Source organism: Bubalus kerabau, chromosome 4, assembly GCF_029407905.1.
Source record: "Bubalus kerabau isolate K-KA32 ecotype Philippines breed swamp buffalo chromosome 4, PCC_UOA_SB_1v2, whole genome shotgun sequence".
In the NCBI taxonomy this organism is placed as follows: domain Eukaryota; kingdom Metazoa; phylum Chordata; class Mammalia; order Artiodactyla; family Bovidae; genus Bubalus; species Bubalus kerabau.
The window spans coordinates 103,548,984-103,567,278 of record NC_073627.1 but is presented as its reverse complement, the minus strand read 5'-3'; the positions used below and the strand labels follow the sequence as shown (position 1 = coordinate 103,567,278).

At 40.3% G+C, this 18,295-nt stretch overlaps 1 protein-coding gene across 31 annotated transcripts in view; it reads left to right on the top strand.

Annotated features, from left to right (window-relative positions):
• The window catches only part of KDM4C (lysine demethylase 4C), a 405,440-nt gene that overhangs the window by 29,884 nt on the left and 357,261 nt on the right, over positions 1-18,295 (top strand). For 28 of the 31 annotated variants that reach the window (XR_008713536.1, XR_008713537.1, XR_008713538.1 and 25 more), the window contains 3 exons: positions 1,870-2,030; positions 10,327-10,502; positions 12,502-12,616. Coding sequence is in view for 27 of the 31 variants with exons in the window: in XM_055578102.1 (XP_055434077.1) it covers positions 1,887-2,030; positions 10,327-10,502; positions 12,502-12,616 (435 nt within the window). In the remaining 4 variants the exon portion in view is untranslated. Of the gene's footprint in view, positions 1-1,703; positions 1,756-1,869; positions 2,031-10,326; positions 10,503-12,501; positions 12,617-18,295 lie in introns of all 31 variants that reach the window. The other 3 variants (XM_055578092.1, XM_055578091.1, XM_055578094.1) reach the window with 2 other exon arrangements.

Here is an 18,295-nt window from a genome sequence, read left to right as displayed (position 1 = left end):
ATCCCTGGGTCGAAAAGATCCCCCGGAGAAGGGCATGGCAACCCACTCCACATGTGTCTGGAAAAGCCCCTGGGCAGAGGAACCTGGGAGGCTACATGGGACTGCATGTAGCCCATGTAGGCTGCAAAGAGTCAGGTGTGACTGAAGTGACTTAGCATGCATGCACTGTATAATGCAGGCTGTGATGGTGGACACGGCCATGATAGTTCTTGCAAGGGGCCTGATCTGGATGCTTCTGAAGGGCTCTGTGTATGCTATGTAGAGGTGGGACTTGGATCCTGCAGCCCAGGGATTTGGGCCTGTGCACCTGAAGGGACGGGGCTGGTGAGGTGGCCTGAAAGTGAAGTGAAGTCGCTCAGTTGTGTCCAGCCCTTTGTGACCCCATGGACTTTAGCTTGCCAGGCTCCTCTGTCCGTGGGATTCTTCAGGCAAGAATACTGGAAGGGTTGCCATTTCATTTCAGGTGAGGTGGCCTGGAAGGCTTTTAAATTGCATGCCTCCTTCCTGGGGCAGGGGGAATACAGGATATTTTCTGTTAGGTATTAATATATCCCCATGCAGATTATTTTCTAGTTTAGAATATAAATTCCTGAAGGGTGACAGGGTTTAATTCTGGAGTAGCTCATTTCACTCACATACACTTTGTGAGATAGAGGCTGATTTAAACCTTCAGTGCATGGTGATAATGTAGCCCTGAACTGTTATAACCTCCTATCCCCTTGCGTGCTTCCCCTTTATCTACTGCGTCCCTCATTTCCCACCTTCTCTTTTTGTCAGGCAAATTGAATTTATTATTAAAAAAATGAGAAAAGGAAAGTTTTGTTCTGAGAGGATTAGGTGTTTGAGCTGTCAGATGCCAGGTGCTGTAGGTGGGATGTGCGGGACTCCTTCCTGAGGCATGCGTGCCCATGCTCCTCATCACAGCACGTGGTGGGCACATGGTGTTCCCTTGCCCGGCACACAGGTGTTCAGTAGATGTTTGTGGAAGGAATCACCCTGTTCTTTGACAGCAGGATTAAGTCTGCGTTTTCACAGCACTACTATTACCTACTTTTCTACTTTGATCTCCTGAATCTTCTCTTCCTGAGCTCCAGACTAGCTAACCTCCCCTCTCCATCCCTGCAGACTTCAAATATTTCCACCACCTCAGACGCTCTTTCTCTCATCTGACAAACTTCCCTGCACCTTGTCATAAGGCTCAATTCTGCACCTTTCCAGGGAAGTCATTGCTGAGTAACTCAGATGGAATCAGTTACCTCTTCCTGTGTATAGTTTTTGTATTGAAGTTTGTTCGGCCTCCAGACAGTCAGCTTGGAAGACAACCTTTCTTTACTCTTGTGCTGTATAACCTCCTATACTGTGCCTCCAGCACTTTAGCCTGGTGTCTGGTGGTTTCGCAGATGGGGGCTGGTTTGTAAGTTATTACAGGAAAGCATGTCATGGTGACTAGAAGCATGCCTGAGTAGGCTCTGTGCTGGGGATGTGGAATATTATCCATTTACCGCTCAGCCTGCACCAGGCCTTTCTATAGGTACATAGATGAGCGTCTGTTTCAGAGCTGGTTCTGGAAACTTGCAAAGTTAGAAAGTTCATTCTTAATAGGAAGGTCTCTGAGGAGGAGACCAATGTAATTAGGTCAGCGATTTCATGCCAGCAGTAGGAGCTTGGGAGGAGGAGTAACTAGAGGCAGTTTTTCTTTTCAGGAGTCCGGGGAGAGATGAGGGAGTCTCGCTAACAGGGTGGTAGAAGGGAATGGTAAGTAACTAAAAGAGTTTTTGCTGGGGAAGCTTACCCACTATTTGGGAGGAATGACCACTGACCTTACCACACAGAAACTCAGCACTGATGCCCGCATCATCTTCTTTGTAGAGACTGCTCCAGCCATCATGGAGGTGGCCAAGGTGGAGAGTCCGCTCAACCCCAGCTGTAAGATCATGACCTTCAGACCCACCATGGAGGAATTCCGGGAGTTCAACAGATACCTTGCATACATGGAATCTAAAGGAGCCCATCGAGCGGGTCTTGCAAAGGTGATTATCTTCAGATGTTTTTAAGCCAGAAAATGATCACTTGGCCCTTCAGTTATACTCTAGTCTTCTTGATGTGGGAACTTGTTTTTTCTAAAGGAAGATATTTGCAAAATCTTTGTTCATGTTAATCCATGTGGAGTACTTGATTTCTTAAAAAAATAATTATCTTATTTTTCTTTCAACTATTTATACTAGGTTACATTCTAGGGCTTTAAGAAAATAACCATAATGAACCAAGAGTGATTCCCAGAAACCAGAGAGACCCGTGTAAGGGTTTCAGAAATGTGAGCGTATTCATAGATTTCATTAGTTGCTCACAGAGTGCAGGTGCTAACCTGAAGCCTGAGTACTGCTCTGCTCCCTCTACCCTTCTCTTCTTCTTTGTCCCTGCTGCTCCCTGCTTTCTCTTCCTCCTTCCCTTCTTCATTCTTTCTGTTTTAAAATGTAACAGATTTATTAGACATAATTCACACACCATACAGTTCATGTACCATATAATTCACCCATTTAAAGTGTGCAATTCAGTGTTGGTGGTTTTTGGGGGGGAGCGTATATTCACAGAGTTGTGCAACCACCATCACTACCTAATTCCAGAACATTTTCACGCGCCACCCCCCCTTCCCCCCCTCCAAATAAAGTCTACCCTTCAGCAGCCATTCTCTATTCCCTGCTATCCCCTACCCCCTGCCTCTTGGCAACCACTAATCTGCTTCCTTTCTCTATGGATTTGCCTATTCTATTTTCTTTTTAGTTATTTGTTCATCACATGTGGAGAATGAATACTCTGTGCCAGGCCCTATGTCAGATGCTGTGTGTGTGTGTGTGTGTGGTGGGGGGAGGTGAGGGGACAGAACAAAATCCCTGCCCTCTGGAAGCTAATATACTAGTGATGGCATTTTAGGGGTGAGATGAAAGCAGAGATCTAAAGGATATATAAATGAAAGTCTTTTTAAGATGTGGAGATAGAATATTAAGTCCAGAATCCTGGAAGCTGACCTGAGCTTCATTACAGCTTGTCCAGTGATAGTAAGGCATGGGGCATCTTATTCTAGGTGCAGTGGGAAGCGTTAACAGGCTTAAAGCAGAGGGTAGGCGGACCCGGTGGCTGCTTGTTTGTTGGCGGCTCTGTGTGGCTTGCGGGATCTTAATTCCCTGACTAAGGATGGAACCCAAGATCCTAGCAGTTAAAGTGCTGAGTCCCAACCATTGGACTGCCAGGGAATTCCATTTGTTTTGTTTTGTGATATAATTTTGATAAGATCACAGTGGCTTCTACATGAAGAATGAATTTGAGGGGGAGGAGAGCAAGAGCAAGGAGTGCTGTCAGGGGTAGATGTGACTTGCTCAGGATAATAGGCAATGAGGGCTAAGGTGCTGAGGATTGCGTTGCGGGGTTGCCCTGTAGCTGCAGAGTTAGAACTTTGAAAAAGAGGTTGTCTAGGTTGGACCTTAACCTGAGATTAGTGTATCTTTCTGTGATGGAAATCTATTTCAATTTAAAATTTTCTTCGGAAGAATAGATTTTCTTGGTACTTGCTTAATTTTATTATTGTTCTTTTTTTTTTTTTATGTGGAAACGTTTGTCTATTTAATGATGTATCCATTTTTTTTGAGACTACCATAGAGATAATCATTAAATTATTACAGTTGAAAATGAGCCTAAGTACCTAAGACCTTTAGGTACTTCCTTGGATCTTACCACAGCCAAACAGACCCAAAGACCAAACAGACCATCTCATTTTCTTGTGACCATTTTGATGGACTTTGAATTATGAAAATCAAGAAATTCATGTTCCACTTTATTTTTTCTTTAGTTGTTTTCTTTTTTTTTTTTTGGCCGTACCTTATGGCATGTGGGTTTCCCAGCCATGGATCAACCCAGGCTCCCTGAAGTTGGAAACACAGAGTATTAACCACTGGACCATCAGGGATGTCTTTAGTGAGATTTTCAATAAGCGTATTGAGATTTTAAGGAGCTCTCAAGACAAAAAGGAACTAGTATTGTCACTGATTTTTAAAACAGCAGCAATAAAATTTATAAAATCAATGCAAAAATAGTCACATGAGATTATTTTATAGTGTTTTAAAGAGATACCGAAAATTCTGTTAAACAAACCAGTCAGAGAAAATATCTAATATAGACTAAGGTTTAATCCCTTAAGACTGTACTTGGCAAGGCTGTTTTGATCATCATTAGTTTTATAGGATATACTATATTTTTCTGAACATGCTGCTGCTGCTGTTGCTGCTGCTAAGTCGCCTCAGTCGTGTCCGACTCTGTGCGACCCCAGCGACGGCAGCCCACCAGGCTCCCCCATCCCTGGGATTCTCCAGGCAAGAACACTGGAGTGGGTTGCCATTTCCTTCTCCATTATTATTGTTCTAAACGTTAAGTTTATAATACAGATTTCTGTGGACAGGTCGACATCACCACATAAATTCCTGAGCTCCAGCAGAGCCTTCCCTACTGTGGCTCATCACGGTTCTCCTTGAAGCCCCATCTCTGTGGTGGGTCCAGGAGCACTGAGAGGAGCTGCAGAACGAACTTCCAGGCTTGCAGGGCTTGGTGTTCAAGTCCTCCTCCTGTATCTGGATGCAGCTGTTTGTAGTGTTGGACTGTTCTGCCGTCTGTGCCTTGCAGTCTGTTATTTTTTTCTGTGTAGTTCAAGTCACTGCTGGATAAGGTTTAAAATTCAGGGATATTAAGCTGAGTGGACTAGGGGTGGGTGAGACCGACAAAAAGAAGATAAAAGTTTATAGTGAATTTCTCAGATATGCTATCCTTAGTTTAATCTTTTCATTAGGTTAGCTTTCAAAGATCCCAATTTTGGAACCTTAACACTTGCAGGTTATCTTTGAGAAGAAAAAAAGCATGTTTAAGTTGAAGAGAAGAGAATGGTATTTCAGAATCATTTGGCACACAAATTTTTGATCATAAACTTAAAATGCACCAGCTAGCAATGTTTGGGCTTTATTTGGGCAGCAGGGAGCTGGGTGGCTGTCCTCTTCTCTGGGCTCTGAATGCAGCCCTTTGTCCTGTAGCTCTCCCTCTTTGTTCCCTGAAAATGTATACCTTACTGTGTTCCCTCGGGATTAGTGAACATCTCGTGGCCGGGGCACGTTTAGTAACGTCAGAAAAGAAATTGGCAGCTACCCCCATGAGGGAGCTGGAGTACAGAGAGGATGTCTATGCCCCTGTGGACATTCTCTGACAGAGCAAAGTTAATGAGAACTACAGTTAATTTTCTGAGTGTTGAACCAGACACCAACCTGAGTCCAGATGCTCTTTATCAAGTGAGACTCATTGACAAAGATGGAGATAGTGATTTGATATACAGTAATTTCCTTTTACTTATACTAGGAATACAATGAATGGTTTTTTTAGTCATTTGCCATCTTTTACATCAGGCCACAAAGACTCAGTTTCACCTACTTTTTTCACCTCAGTTTCACCCTTCTTCTTCTGGAAGTTGCAGCAATAGCAAATATATAAAACTGCACCAAATAAAATGAAATTATATACATTAAAACTGCATTAATGTTGATATTTGTTTTGAGGGCTAGCCCTGGGGAACAGAGCCATCTGTGAAATTCTTTGTTAATGCATTATTTAATAAATTGGTCTTCATTTTTGATTAAGATCAATTTGATTGGTTTGAACAAAGTGGTTGAATAGTGACTTTGGCTTCAGATTACAGTCTGCCTTGGTTGGTAACATTTTTTAGATTTATACTTATTTAATGTTCCCCCCGCCCCCCCCCAGAGTGAGAGGTTTGATACCCTAACTTCTACCTAGAGTTGTTGGTCTAATTGGGAAAGTGAAAAATGACAGTGTCCTTAAATGTAAAACTTGTACGTTTTTGTGGAGAAAGGTTATAAGGAAACATTATTACATGACGAATGGCCAAATTCTTCCACAGCAGTATTATGGACATACTCTGTCCTGGGCCTGAGGTTATCGTCTAGAGTAGAGAGCTTCAAGAGTAGTGTGGAGGTGGCAGATAGCCGTCTGTGTCCACAGGTGCAGAAAGATGGGAGAAGCACTGCCTTCCTCCTCATGCTCCTTTCTCAGTTGGTCGGTGGTAGTAATGGCAACAGAGTTCAAGATCAGTAATGCAAATACAGATTTCAGTTAGATAATTTTTACTTGTATAGGGCCCAAACTGGGGCTGGGGAAATATTAATATAAAACATATATTTCTATTTTGATATAATCAGGAAGGTAAACTTCAGGAGAAATGGATTTCCTTCCTTTAGAGTCCTTACAAGTAAAAGTTTAACTTTTGAGTATTTTAAAGTCCTAAGTATTATATATTGTGCTTCCACTTCCTATGTGAGAAAATATGGTGTGTTAAGATTTAAAATTATAGTTGAAAAATAAAATTTTTGTCATAGGCCTGAACTTACAGATTTTTAAAGTTCTGTCTGAACACTTTAAACTTTAATCAGAGTAAATGAATACAAGCTCAGAATAATTATGAAGATAATATTTGGATTTTTGTAAATGTATTGTGTTATTTAACTTTAGAGAAGAAAATTTGCTACACAATGTTTTTGGGATGAACAACTGCCTGGTTTTCACAACACTGGAAAATATTTAACTCTAAACATAATGTCGGTTTTGATTGTAGATATATTTCCAAGCAGGAGCCCGAATAAATATGTGCTTTATTTTTTTGAATAACCACATTCATTTCTGATGAAGAAAAAGTTAGTATTTATAAAATTCTTCATTACTGTCCTTTGCCCTTTCAGAATATGATCAAGACAGTGTAAGTATGTTTATCCGTTTGGTACGGTTGTCCACACTCTTAAAATATTGAGTATGTGTTCTTAGTAGCGTAAAGTGTGATTATCTCTGGTGCAATTTTAAACCAACATACCTTAGAAAAAAATCAAATGTGTAATATTACCTTATTGCTGATGAAAATTAAATTAAGTTTAGAGTTTAAAGATCCCCCAATCTCTTTTTTGAGTTAATATTCATTTACTGGCAGAAAGTGAGGAGGAACTAAAGGGTCTCTTGATGAAGATGAAAGAGGAGAGTGAAAAAGCTGGCTTAAAACTCAACATTCAGAAAACTAAGGTCATGGCACACAGTCTTATCCCTTCATGGCACATAGATGGGGAAAATGTGGAAACAATGTCAGATTTCATTTTCTTGGGCTCCAAAATCAATGTGTACGGTGACTGCAGCCACGAAATTAAAAGACACTTGCTTTTTGGATGAATAGCTATGACAAACCTAGACAGTGTATTAAAAAGCAGAGACATCACTTTGCAGACAAAGGTCCATATAGTCAAAGCTGTGGTTTTTCCAGTAGTCAAGTATGGATGTGAGAGTTGGACCATAAAGAAGGCTGAATGCTGAAGAATTGATGCTTTCAAACCGTGGTGCTGTAGAAGACTCCTGAGAGTCCCTTGGACTGCAAGGAAATCCAACCAGTCCATCCTAAAGGAACTCAGTCTTGAATATTCATTGGAAGGAATGATGGTGAAACTGAAACTCCAATACTTTGGCCACCTAATGTGAAGAGCTGACTCATTGGAAAAGACCCTGATGCTGGGAAAAATTGAGGGCAAGAGGAGAAGGGTGACAGAGCTTGAGATTGTTGGATGGCATCACCGACTCAATGGTTGTGGGTTTGAGCAAACTCAGGGAGGTAGTGTTGGACAGAGAAGCCTAGCATGCTGCGCTTCATGGGATCGCAGAGTCGGACCTGACTTCGTGACTGAACAATAACAACAAGCCATTTATCGATTGTGTAACATTGGCCAAGTCACACATTCCCTGACTCCAGGTTTTCTTATCTGATGAAGCCTAACTCAGAACCTTTCACAAAAGTCAGTTGCAGGTGCAGTGTAGATATAAATGTGAAAGACAAAATCTTAAAGCTCTTAGAACACAAAATAGAATGTATGCATTCTCTCCAGTAGGGAATTATATTTTTTTAAACAGAAGATCAAGGCAAAAATGAAGAAATTGGATTATATTAAAATGTATGACTCTTTGTGATCCCATGGACTATACAGACCATGGAATTCTGCAGGCCAGAATATTGGAGTGGGTAGCCTTTCCCTTCTCTAGGGGAATCTTCCCAATCCAGGGATCGAATCCAGGTCTCCTGCATTGCAGGTGGATTCTTTACCAGCTGAGCCACAAGGGAAGCCCAAGAATACTGGAGTGGGTAGCCTATCCCTTCTCCAGTGGATCTTCCTGACCCAGGAATTGACCCAGGATCTCCTGCACTGCGGGCAGATTCTTTACCAACTGAGCTATCAGGCAAGTCCATATTAAAATGAAGAACTTATATTTATCAAAAGATACATACAGTTAAGGAGAACTAAACTAAAGAAGAGCCTCTTGATGAAGGTGAAAGAGGAGAGTGAAAAAGTTGGCTTAAAACTAAACATTCAGAAAACTAAGATCATGGCATCTGGCCCCATCACTTCATGGCAAATAGATGGGGAACCAGTGGAAACAGTGACAGACTTTATTTTCTTGGGCTCCAAAATCACTGCACATGGTGACTGCAGCCATGAAATTAAAAGACACTTGCTCCTTGGAAGAAAAGTTATGACCAACCTAGATAGCATATTGAAAAGCAGAGGCATTACTTTGCTAACAAAGGTCCATCTAGTCAAGGCTATGGTTTTTCCAGTAGTCATGTATGGATGTGAGAGTTGGACTATAAAGAAAGCTGAGCGCCAAAGAATTGATGCTTTTTAACTGTGGTGTTGGAGAAGACTCTTGAGAGTCCCTTGGACTGCAAGGAGATCCAACCAGTCCATCCTAAAGGAAATCATTCCTGAATATTCATTGGAAGGACTGATGGTGAAACTGAAACTCCAATACTTTGGCCACCTGATATGAAGAACTGACTCACTGGAAAAGACCCTGATGCCGGGAAAGAAGGCAGGAGGAGAAGGGGACGACAGAGGATGAGATGGTTGGATGGCATCACCAACTCAATGGACATGAGTTTGAGTAAGCTCCGGGAGTTGGTGATGGACAGGGAGGCCTGGTGTGCTGCAGTCCAGGAGTCGCAGAGTCGGACACAACTGAGCAAATGAACTGAATGGAACAGTTAAGGAGGTTGAAGGGCAAGTTTCAGGGTAAGAAAAGATATTTGATATATGTACACACACATGTAGTAGTCATGTATGGATGTGAGAGTTGGACTATAAAGAAATCTGAGCACCAAAGAATTGATGCTTTTGAACTGTGGTGTTGGAGAAGACTCTTTGAGAGTCCCTTGGACTGCAAGGAGATCCAACCAGTCCATTCTGAAGGAGATCAGCCCTGGGATTTCTTTGGAAGGAATGATGCTAAAGCTGAAACTCCAGTACTTTGGCCATCTCATGCAAAGAGTTGACTCATTGGAAAAGACTCTGCTGCTGGGAGGGATTGGGGGCAGGAGGAGAAGGGGACGACAGAGGATGAGATGGCTGGATGGCATCACTGACTGGATGGATGTGAGTCTGAGTGAACTCTGGGAGTTGGTGATAGACAGGGAGGCCTGGCGTGCTGCAATTCATGGGGTTGCAAAGAGTTGGACACGACTGAGCGACTGAACTGAACTGAACTGATGAGAGGTATTTAAAGAAATGATATTGACTAAGCACTGCTACTGTGCTGTGCTTAGTCACTCAATTGTGACTCTTTGCGACTCCATGGACTGTAGCCTGCCAGCCTGCTATGTGGATTCTCCAGGCAAGAATACTGGAGTGGGTTACCATGCCCTCCTCCAGCGGATCTTCCCAACCCTGGGATCAAACCCAGGTCTCCTGCATTGCAGGCGGATTCTTTACCATCTGAGTCACCAGGGAAGCCGAAGAATAGTGGAGTGGGTAGCCTATCCCTTCTTCAGGGGATCTTCCCAACCCAGGAATCAAACTGGGGTCTCCTGCATTGCGTGTGGATTCTTTACCAGCTGAACTAAGCACTGTACTTATTTTTCTCATGATAATATAAACAGCATTTAAACTTTGGCAAGTTATTTTATTTCTGTGTATCTCTCCATTTTACCTTGATAGGTTATCTATATCAAGTAAAAATAATTAATGCAAGTTCAGTATTTGGTATAGTGAGTACTCAGTAAATTTTGTTTTAAAATGTCATGTCATAAGGTAAATGTTGGGGAGAGTGAAATCATTTCCTTTAATGTAAATCTCCACAGTTCTTTTACATGTTTGTCATAGAAAAGATGAGGAATTCTTGTATTCTGCTGGAACATGAGAGCTAAATAACAATGTGGAATGTTTTCCAAATAATATTTTATTATTTTACTTTTAGGTGATTCCTCCTAAGGAGTGGAAGCCAAGGCAGTGCTATGATGACATTGACAACTTACTTATTCCAGCTCCGATTCAGCAGATGGTCACAGGGCAGTCAGGACTGTTCACTCAATACAACATCCAGAAAAAAGCCATGACAGTGAAGGAGTTCAGGCAGCTGGCCAACAGTGGCAAGTGAGTAGATTCAGTGTGCTGTTTTTATTTCTTTCGAAGATGTAGATGAATATGGTAAGGAACCAAGGAGATGGAAGCTTGTGAAGAGCAGGAGCCTTCTGCATAGTCTATTTCATTTCCCATTTAACTGTTTCTGTTTTTTAGGTGGTTGTCTGCCTTCTAGAAAAATTGTTCCTCATTTTATCATCTCATTCATAGTATCTGTAAATGGATTTTTGTCCCTGTCTTTTACCTTGAGTTTTTGTTTCTATGCTTGACTCCTCTTTGTTAGGCAATTTCTTCTGTGTGTGATAATGTTTAAGTCTTAAATGATAAGTTACAGATATTAGAAGAATAATTTAAAAAGAAAATCCTTGGGGATTTTCCTAGTGGTCCAATGGCTAAGACTGTGCTCTCAATGCTAGGGGCCTGGGTTCAATCCCTGGTCAGGGAAATAGATCCTACATGCTGTAACTAAGGCTGGGCACAACCAAATAAATAAATAGTTTAAAAAAAAAAAAGAAAGGAAAATCCTTGAATGACTTGAATGGCCACCATTATTGTATTAGTCACCTGTTGCTATGTAATGAATGACCCCAAACCTTAGTATCTTAGATCAGTAAACATTTAACATCTCAGTTTCTAAAGGTCAGGAGGCTAAGAGTGGCTTAGCAGGGTGGCTGTGGTTCAGGACCATGATGAGGTTATAGTCATGTTGGGTGGGGTTGCTGTCACCTGAAGACTTGACTGTGTCTAGAGAATTTTCTTCCAAGATTCCTTCCCTTATGTGGCTGTTGGCTGGAGTCCTGAGTTCCTTGCTGCAAGAGCTATTCCTTGTGTTGTGTGGCATCTAACTTCTTCGGAAGCAAGTGATCCAGAAGTTACCAAGATGAAAAACAAACGGTCTTTTCATTACCTGTTTCTTGACTATCATTTCTGCCATGTTCTATTTGTTATATGCCAAGTGCAGCCCATATTTAAGGGGAGGAGAATTAAACTGTATATCTTGAAGGGAGATGTATCAAAGAATTTGTGGATATATTTAGAAACTGTCACAGTTATTATTAAATTACCTTAAAAATTTTTTTTTTGATATGGTAGTTAAGGTCTTAGATCAAAACATTAATCTAGAAACACCCCTTCCCCACCAAACCAATCACTATCCAACCTAAAAACGTCATTGTCTAAATTCCCTGGATGGGTATGCATTACATTGAGTCCTTTGGATGATCTTAGAAAAAAACAACCTGTATTTGACATAGTAAGCACTTGATGGTAGTTGAAGAAGCTTTTATTCTATAGGAAGTTCTGTTATAGAGCATAATTGGTATTCCCAAGGAATTAAACATTTGATAGTTAATTCAAGTTTATCTTGAGTTTTTTTTTGTTGTTGTATTGTTTCAGATCTCAATTGAGAATGTGAAACTTCAATCATAGACTGGATTGGTTTGCTTTCATACTCTGTAAGAACTCTAATAAAAAGTTCAATGCCAAAACAAGATAGCAGAAGCAGTTTCATCCAATTTCTTATAAACTGTTTATTGTATTCTGTTCTCCATCTTCTAGTGCCCATTTTCAGAGTCATTCTTTTTTTTTTTTTCCTTATTTTTCTTTCCAGAGTCATCCTTCAAGTATTAAATAGCTTATTTCATTTACACTAAATTTTAGTGGAATCTCTACTTCATACATTTTAAATTGTTCAAGTATAGTATAATTGGTTAAAGAGTTTAGAAAATGTTTTGAAGGATAAAATAATGAGTTTTAACTAACTTTTTGCTTCTGTTGTTGGTACTTTCATGGAAGTGTATTTCTTAGTCAAAAAATGAAGTTTTCATATAGAATTACTTAGGAGAGTTTTGAGAGATCTATGATAAATACATTTACATATATACTTGTTAGATTTGACAGCATGAGGATGCAGTATTTTAATTTTGATAGAATTTTGCTTAGAAAGTGATGGGTAGGGAAAACCTTAAAATTGTCTTTACTGTTTGTGCTTTGTTTCCTCTCCCTTTTCCAGGTACTGTACCCCAAGATACTTGGATTATGAAGATTTGGAGCGCAAGTACTGGAAGAACTTAACCTTCGTGGCACCCATTTATGGTGCAGACATTAATGGGAGCATATATGATGAGGTATATTTCTATTATAGTGGGTTTTATAAGGTATCATTTCATGTTACTGTTTTTGTTACCGTTTTAGGTGGTTGAGAAGCAGTTATTTGTTGTGCTTTGTGTGATCCATAACTCCTCATAGGACAAGAGGAAATAAAGACATCAGTATGATTGCTACTGCTGCTGGGTTTTAAATTGAAACTAGCTAATTGTACAAATACCTGAGACTGTTCAACAGTAAAATAGTATGTAGTTATCCAGCTAGTCTTTAAATTACACTCAGAATTTTTAAAAGCAAAAGTACATTATAAAAATACTTGGGAAACAGGAAATATTATTCATAATAGTACCACCTTAAGAAAAAAAGTAGTATTAATATGTGTTGTGGCTCAGATGGTAAAGTATCTGTCTGCAATGCTGGAGACCCAGGTTCTATCCCTGGGTCGGGAAGATCCCCTGGAGAAGGAAATGGCAACCCACTCTAGTACTCTCGCCTGGAAAATCCCAGACAGAGGAGCCTGGTAGGCTATAGTTCATGGGGTCGCAAAGAGTTGGACAAGACTGAGTGACTTGACTTTAATTTGCTTTTTTGCTTTCCTGTAACATGCTTATATTCTCTTTTTTTTACTGCCCCCAAATTGTGAGGAATTTTTTTTTTAAATACACATTGCAGTCTTTCCACTTATTTTTCATGAGAACATAATCTGCTTGATATAATGTTACCCTTCTTGCCTTCCCCAATACTTAAAATCCTATTAATTTTTTTTCCTTTTGAAACCTTTTTTACATTTTCCATTGTTTTATTTTGAAAAATTTCTTGCCTGCCAAAAAGTTGAAGTAATGCAGTGAACACTTGATGCCTTTACATGGATTCACGAGTTGTTAATTTTGCCGCATTTGCTTTTTGTTTCTCTGTCACTCTATCTTTGTTTCTGTCTCTCTGTCCCTTTGCTGTAACATTTGAGAGTGAGTTACAAACATCATGACAGTTTACCCTTAATTATTTCAGCATGAATCTTTCAGTTATAAGGCAATTTAAGATTTATATTGGGCTTCCCTTGTGGCTCAGCTGGTAAGAATCTGCCTGTAATGCGGGAGACCTAGGTTCGATCCCTGGGTTGGAAAGATCCCCTGGAGGAGGGAAAGGCCACTCACTCCAGTATTCTGGCCTGGAGAATTCCATGGAGTGTATGGTCCATGGGGTTGCAAAGAGTCGGACACGACTGAGTGACTTTCAACATTTATATAATAGTATCTAATATAGAGACTATGTTCATAGATTCTTAAGTTTCCCAGTAATGTTCTTTATAAACTGCTTTTTCCCCCATATGAAGGATCCAGTCAAGAATTTCCCTTTATTTTTTAAAAAAGTAGTATATTTTTGGCTGTGCTGGGTCTTCATTGCTGTGCAGGGCTTTCTCTAGTTGCAGAGTGGGGGCTACTCTCTAGTTGTGGTGCATGGGCTTCTCATTGTGGTGGCTTCTCTTGTTGCAGAGCACAGGCTCTAAGCAGATAGGCTTCAGTAGTTGGAGCACGCTGGCTCAGTAGTTGTGCTCGTGGGCCCCAGAGCGTGCAGGCTTCAGTAGTTGTGACTCGCAGGCTCTACGAGCACAGCCTTAGAAGTTTCGGTGCATGGGCTTAGTTGCTCCGCGCCAGGTGAATCTTTCCAGACCAGAGGTCAAACTCATGTTCCCTGCATTGGCAGGCAGACTCTTGTCCACTGTGCCACCAAGGAAGTCTGAAAAAACCATTGTTATTTTTGAAAATGGGCTGGGTATTAGGTGATACTGTGAAATTACTGATGTCCTATTCAATGTGATGATGGCATGGTGGCTTTGTCTTTACTAAAGAATAAGTCAATAAGAATATACTTGGAGTACAAATGAATCACTTTTCTATACAGCAGGATTTAACACAACATTGTAAATCAAATATACTTCAATTTTTTAAAAGTAGGGAAAGAGAATATACTTTTTGTATATGTTTTTATTTATATATATGTTTTTTTATTTTTTATATGTTTTTATATATGTTTTTATTTTGTGTCTTCTGTGTGGCTTCTTCCCTGTGGTATCCTGGCAAGTTTGCAGGTTTCTGCAAACACACATACACACAAACACTTACATTAATATATATACCTAGATATATATATACACATGCACATAGACATATATTTTCCTTATAAATTGAGACTGTACACTGAAAAATATATAGGTAAAATAACATGCGTTCTGGAATTTGTTTTTAAAATATCTCAGGACATAAAGTGGAATGTATATAGTTGAGTGACGATTGGCCAAGTATTGGCAAATGAAGCTAGATGATGGATACATGATGTTTAAAATATGTATGTTTGGAATATTACAAGTTAAAAAAGGGAAAACATTCTTTCTTTTTCCCCCTTTTGGATTTTCACCAGTATAAGTAACCTCCATATTGATAATGTATTGTTAAGTTAGTACATACTTGTATAGAAAAATTTAAAAATAGAGAAAAAAATGAAGAAAAGATTACTTATAAACTTACCAAACAAGCATAACCTCTGTGGTTTCCTTTTGGCCTTTTATGTTAGTGTGTATATATACTTGCATGTGTGTTTGTGTTTCCCCACCTCAAAGGCTGAGGTGCTTTGCTTTAGAAGCATTTTCAGTATTGCTCTCCAGAGGATCATTTCAGTGCATTCTAGCTCCAGCGGTTTCAGATTGTACCTTATATTAAGTCTTTGCTGTGTTTTTTGGTATTTCAATTCCATGTATATTCTTTTTCCCTCCTTTTAAGAAATTGAAGTATATTTGATTTACAATGTTGTGTTAAATTCTGCTGCATAGCAAAGTGATTCATTTGTACTCCAAGTATATTCTTATTGATTTATTCTTTAATAGCGACAAATCTCTTTTAAGTTTGCATGTTTTGTTTACTTACATTTAAGAAAATGGGTGCCATTAGTACTAAATCTTCCTTACAGAAGATGGCATCTTGAAATGGGTGAGGCCAAGCGAATACTGTTGGTATTTTCAGTTGAGGCCCAGAAAAGTTAGTGTTTTCTCAAAGTTATGAGGCTGGTAGGCTGCTAGGTGCCCCTATTCTCCACACCAGTTTTAAGGAAGTCATTACGTAGAGTCAGTCTCACAGTTGTGGAAATGTGTAAAGCTAGGTCTGTGTCACCTGCAAATGTCCCCTGAGCTCATGGTTTATTTTGTGTCTTCTCCGTGGTTTCTTCCCTCTGGTATCCTGGCAAGTTTTCAGGTTTGTGAAAGAAAGGCAGCTGAGGAATCATCTGAATTTTGGGCTGAGAGGTTGCGTGTCTTAAGGCTCAAAAATAAAACTTAGTCAAGATTTTTTTCTAGCCACACCTTGGGGTCATTGAGCTCTTTGTTCCTTTTTTGCAAATATAATTATGGAGTAGAAACAGCATATGATTTTCAGAACAGCTAACATAAAGCTGCCCTGAACTAGCTTTTCATATTTGATAGTAAAATAATATAATTGTTGACAGCACAGATGAGGCTGATGGGCTTAGTTTTGTAGTGCTTATTAATTTACTGCTTGTGTTTGAAAACCAGTTACACAATGGCATTGCTTCAAGGGAACATTGACTTTAGACTTCAGATTTGAGTAACTTTAGTTATTAAAATTTGATGAACAAAATTCACTGGTTTGTAAACATGCAGTTTTTAAAGCACCCTCATTATTTACAAGTTTTGGAGCCAGAAATCTGTCATTTTGGTAGGACCTACAAGGCATAGTATTTTATGGAATTTCTGTAGGGGCATTTAGTAACTCCAGAACTGAGCTGACATTTTCAGTGCTTTTGTAGCATAAAGAAAGACATGAGAGATGTTGTGAACTGGTACTGGTAAACAAAACCAATCACACTCAAGACAACTAAATTCAAGCAAATGAAGAGTAACTTGTATTTGCCCCCTTGAGGTAGATGGAGAGCAACAAGAGAAAGAGTGTGTTAAAGAGAGTAATGAAGAGTGAGTGTAATAATAACTTGTGTCAGGAACATTTGAAATCATTGCAATGAATGTGCATTGGAAAAAGCTTGTGTGTTGTTTTGCTCTTTCCTGTTATATCTTTGCATTGTTTAACTGTGCAGTTCAGTATTTAAATTGTATTGGATGTTGGTTTTTTATGGTTCATAGCATTATTTTGAAAGGGATTATAGTCATCAATGGAGAAGGCAATGGCACCCCACTCCAGTACTTTTGCCGAGAAAATCCCATGGACGGAGGAGCCTGGTAGGCTGCAGTCTATGGGGTTGCTAAGAGTCGGACACGACTGAGCGACTTCACTTTCACTTTTCACTTCCATGCATTGGAGAAGGAAATGGCAACCCACTCCAGTGTTCTTGCCTGGAGAATCCCAGGGACGGGAAGCCTGGTGGGCTGCCGTCTATGGGATCGCACAGAGTCGGACACGACTGAAGCGACTTAGCAGCAACAGCATAGTCATCAAATTGTAGTTCACTTTCCTGCCTAATTTCTAGTTATGGCTATTCCTTTTCATGTTGAAAGAAGGATTCAAAATTCATAACCTTCTATTGGTGGGGATAGGAGTTCCTAGAGAGGGTGTGGGGAACGTAAGAGAAACAGTTTGTGCAGGGTGCGCAGGTGAATAAGGATCCTGGTTCTCAGGTAATTCACAGACTTGGGGGACAGGTGTGGGGTTCCAGGGAGCCCAGAGAGGCACTTTGAGTAGCTTGCTGTAGAAGGAAGATTTTTTTTTTGTAGGAGAGATGAGCTTGGTCTAGATGAGCAAGTTCAAGACAGGTAGAGGGAGAGGAGAGAAGAATGGGACAGAAACTAGGTAAATTGAAGGATAAGATTGCACTTAATAATTTGTCTCTCCCCTCTTTCTTTTTTTAAAAACTGAATTTGAAGGTTTTTTGGTGAGCTTGGGCTTAAGGAAAGTGAGGCAGACCTGGAATAGTGGCTGTAGGATCTGAGGGAGAAGATCAGCCTGGTGGGAGATGGATTGTAGGGGCCCTTCCTGCTTGGATATTTATCTTGTAGCACCAAGGAAGTCTGTTAAGGGACAAAAAGGGGTGCCGTTGTAGTGTTGATCCAGTTGTGGATACAACATAGGAATTAGGGGTGAGGGTGTTCGTAACGGACTGGTTGAGGACCATCAGTCTTATAGTAAAGGAACTAGGGTCTGGAGATTCCAGGGGAGAAGTCTTGGTCCCTCTTTCATTCGACTGATGTTTTCAGAGCTTGATTTCCTTAGGATATACTTAAAAATCTCAGCACCATGGGCAGTGGCCTCTGGCAGCAGTAACAGTAGCATGATGTAAGGAAGTTGCTGTTGTTTAGTTGCTTAGTCATGTCTGACTCTTGTGACCCCATGGACTATAGTCCGCCAGGCTCCTCTGTCCATGGGGTTTCCTAGGCAAGATTCTAGAGTGGGTTGCCATTTCCTTCTCCAGGGGATCTTCCCGATCCAGGGATCAAGTCCTTGTCTCCTGCATTGGCAGGTGGATTCTTTTACCACTGAGCCACCAGGGAAGCCCTTAAGGTAGTTACTACTTTTTAAACCAAAATGCCAAGCCTATCAAAGGCATGACATGACAAAGCCCAGTCTTTGAATGTATGATGCAAAGCCTTGCTTGTCTTTGTAAATGAAGTTTTATTGGAGCATAGCCTTATTGTCCATCTACATATTATATATGGTTTTTTGCACTACAGTGGGAGAGTT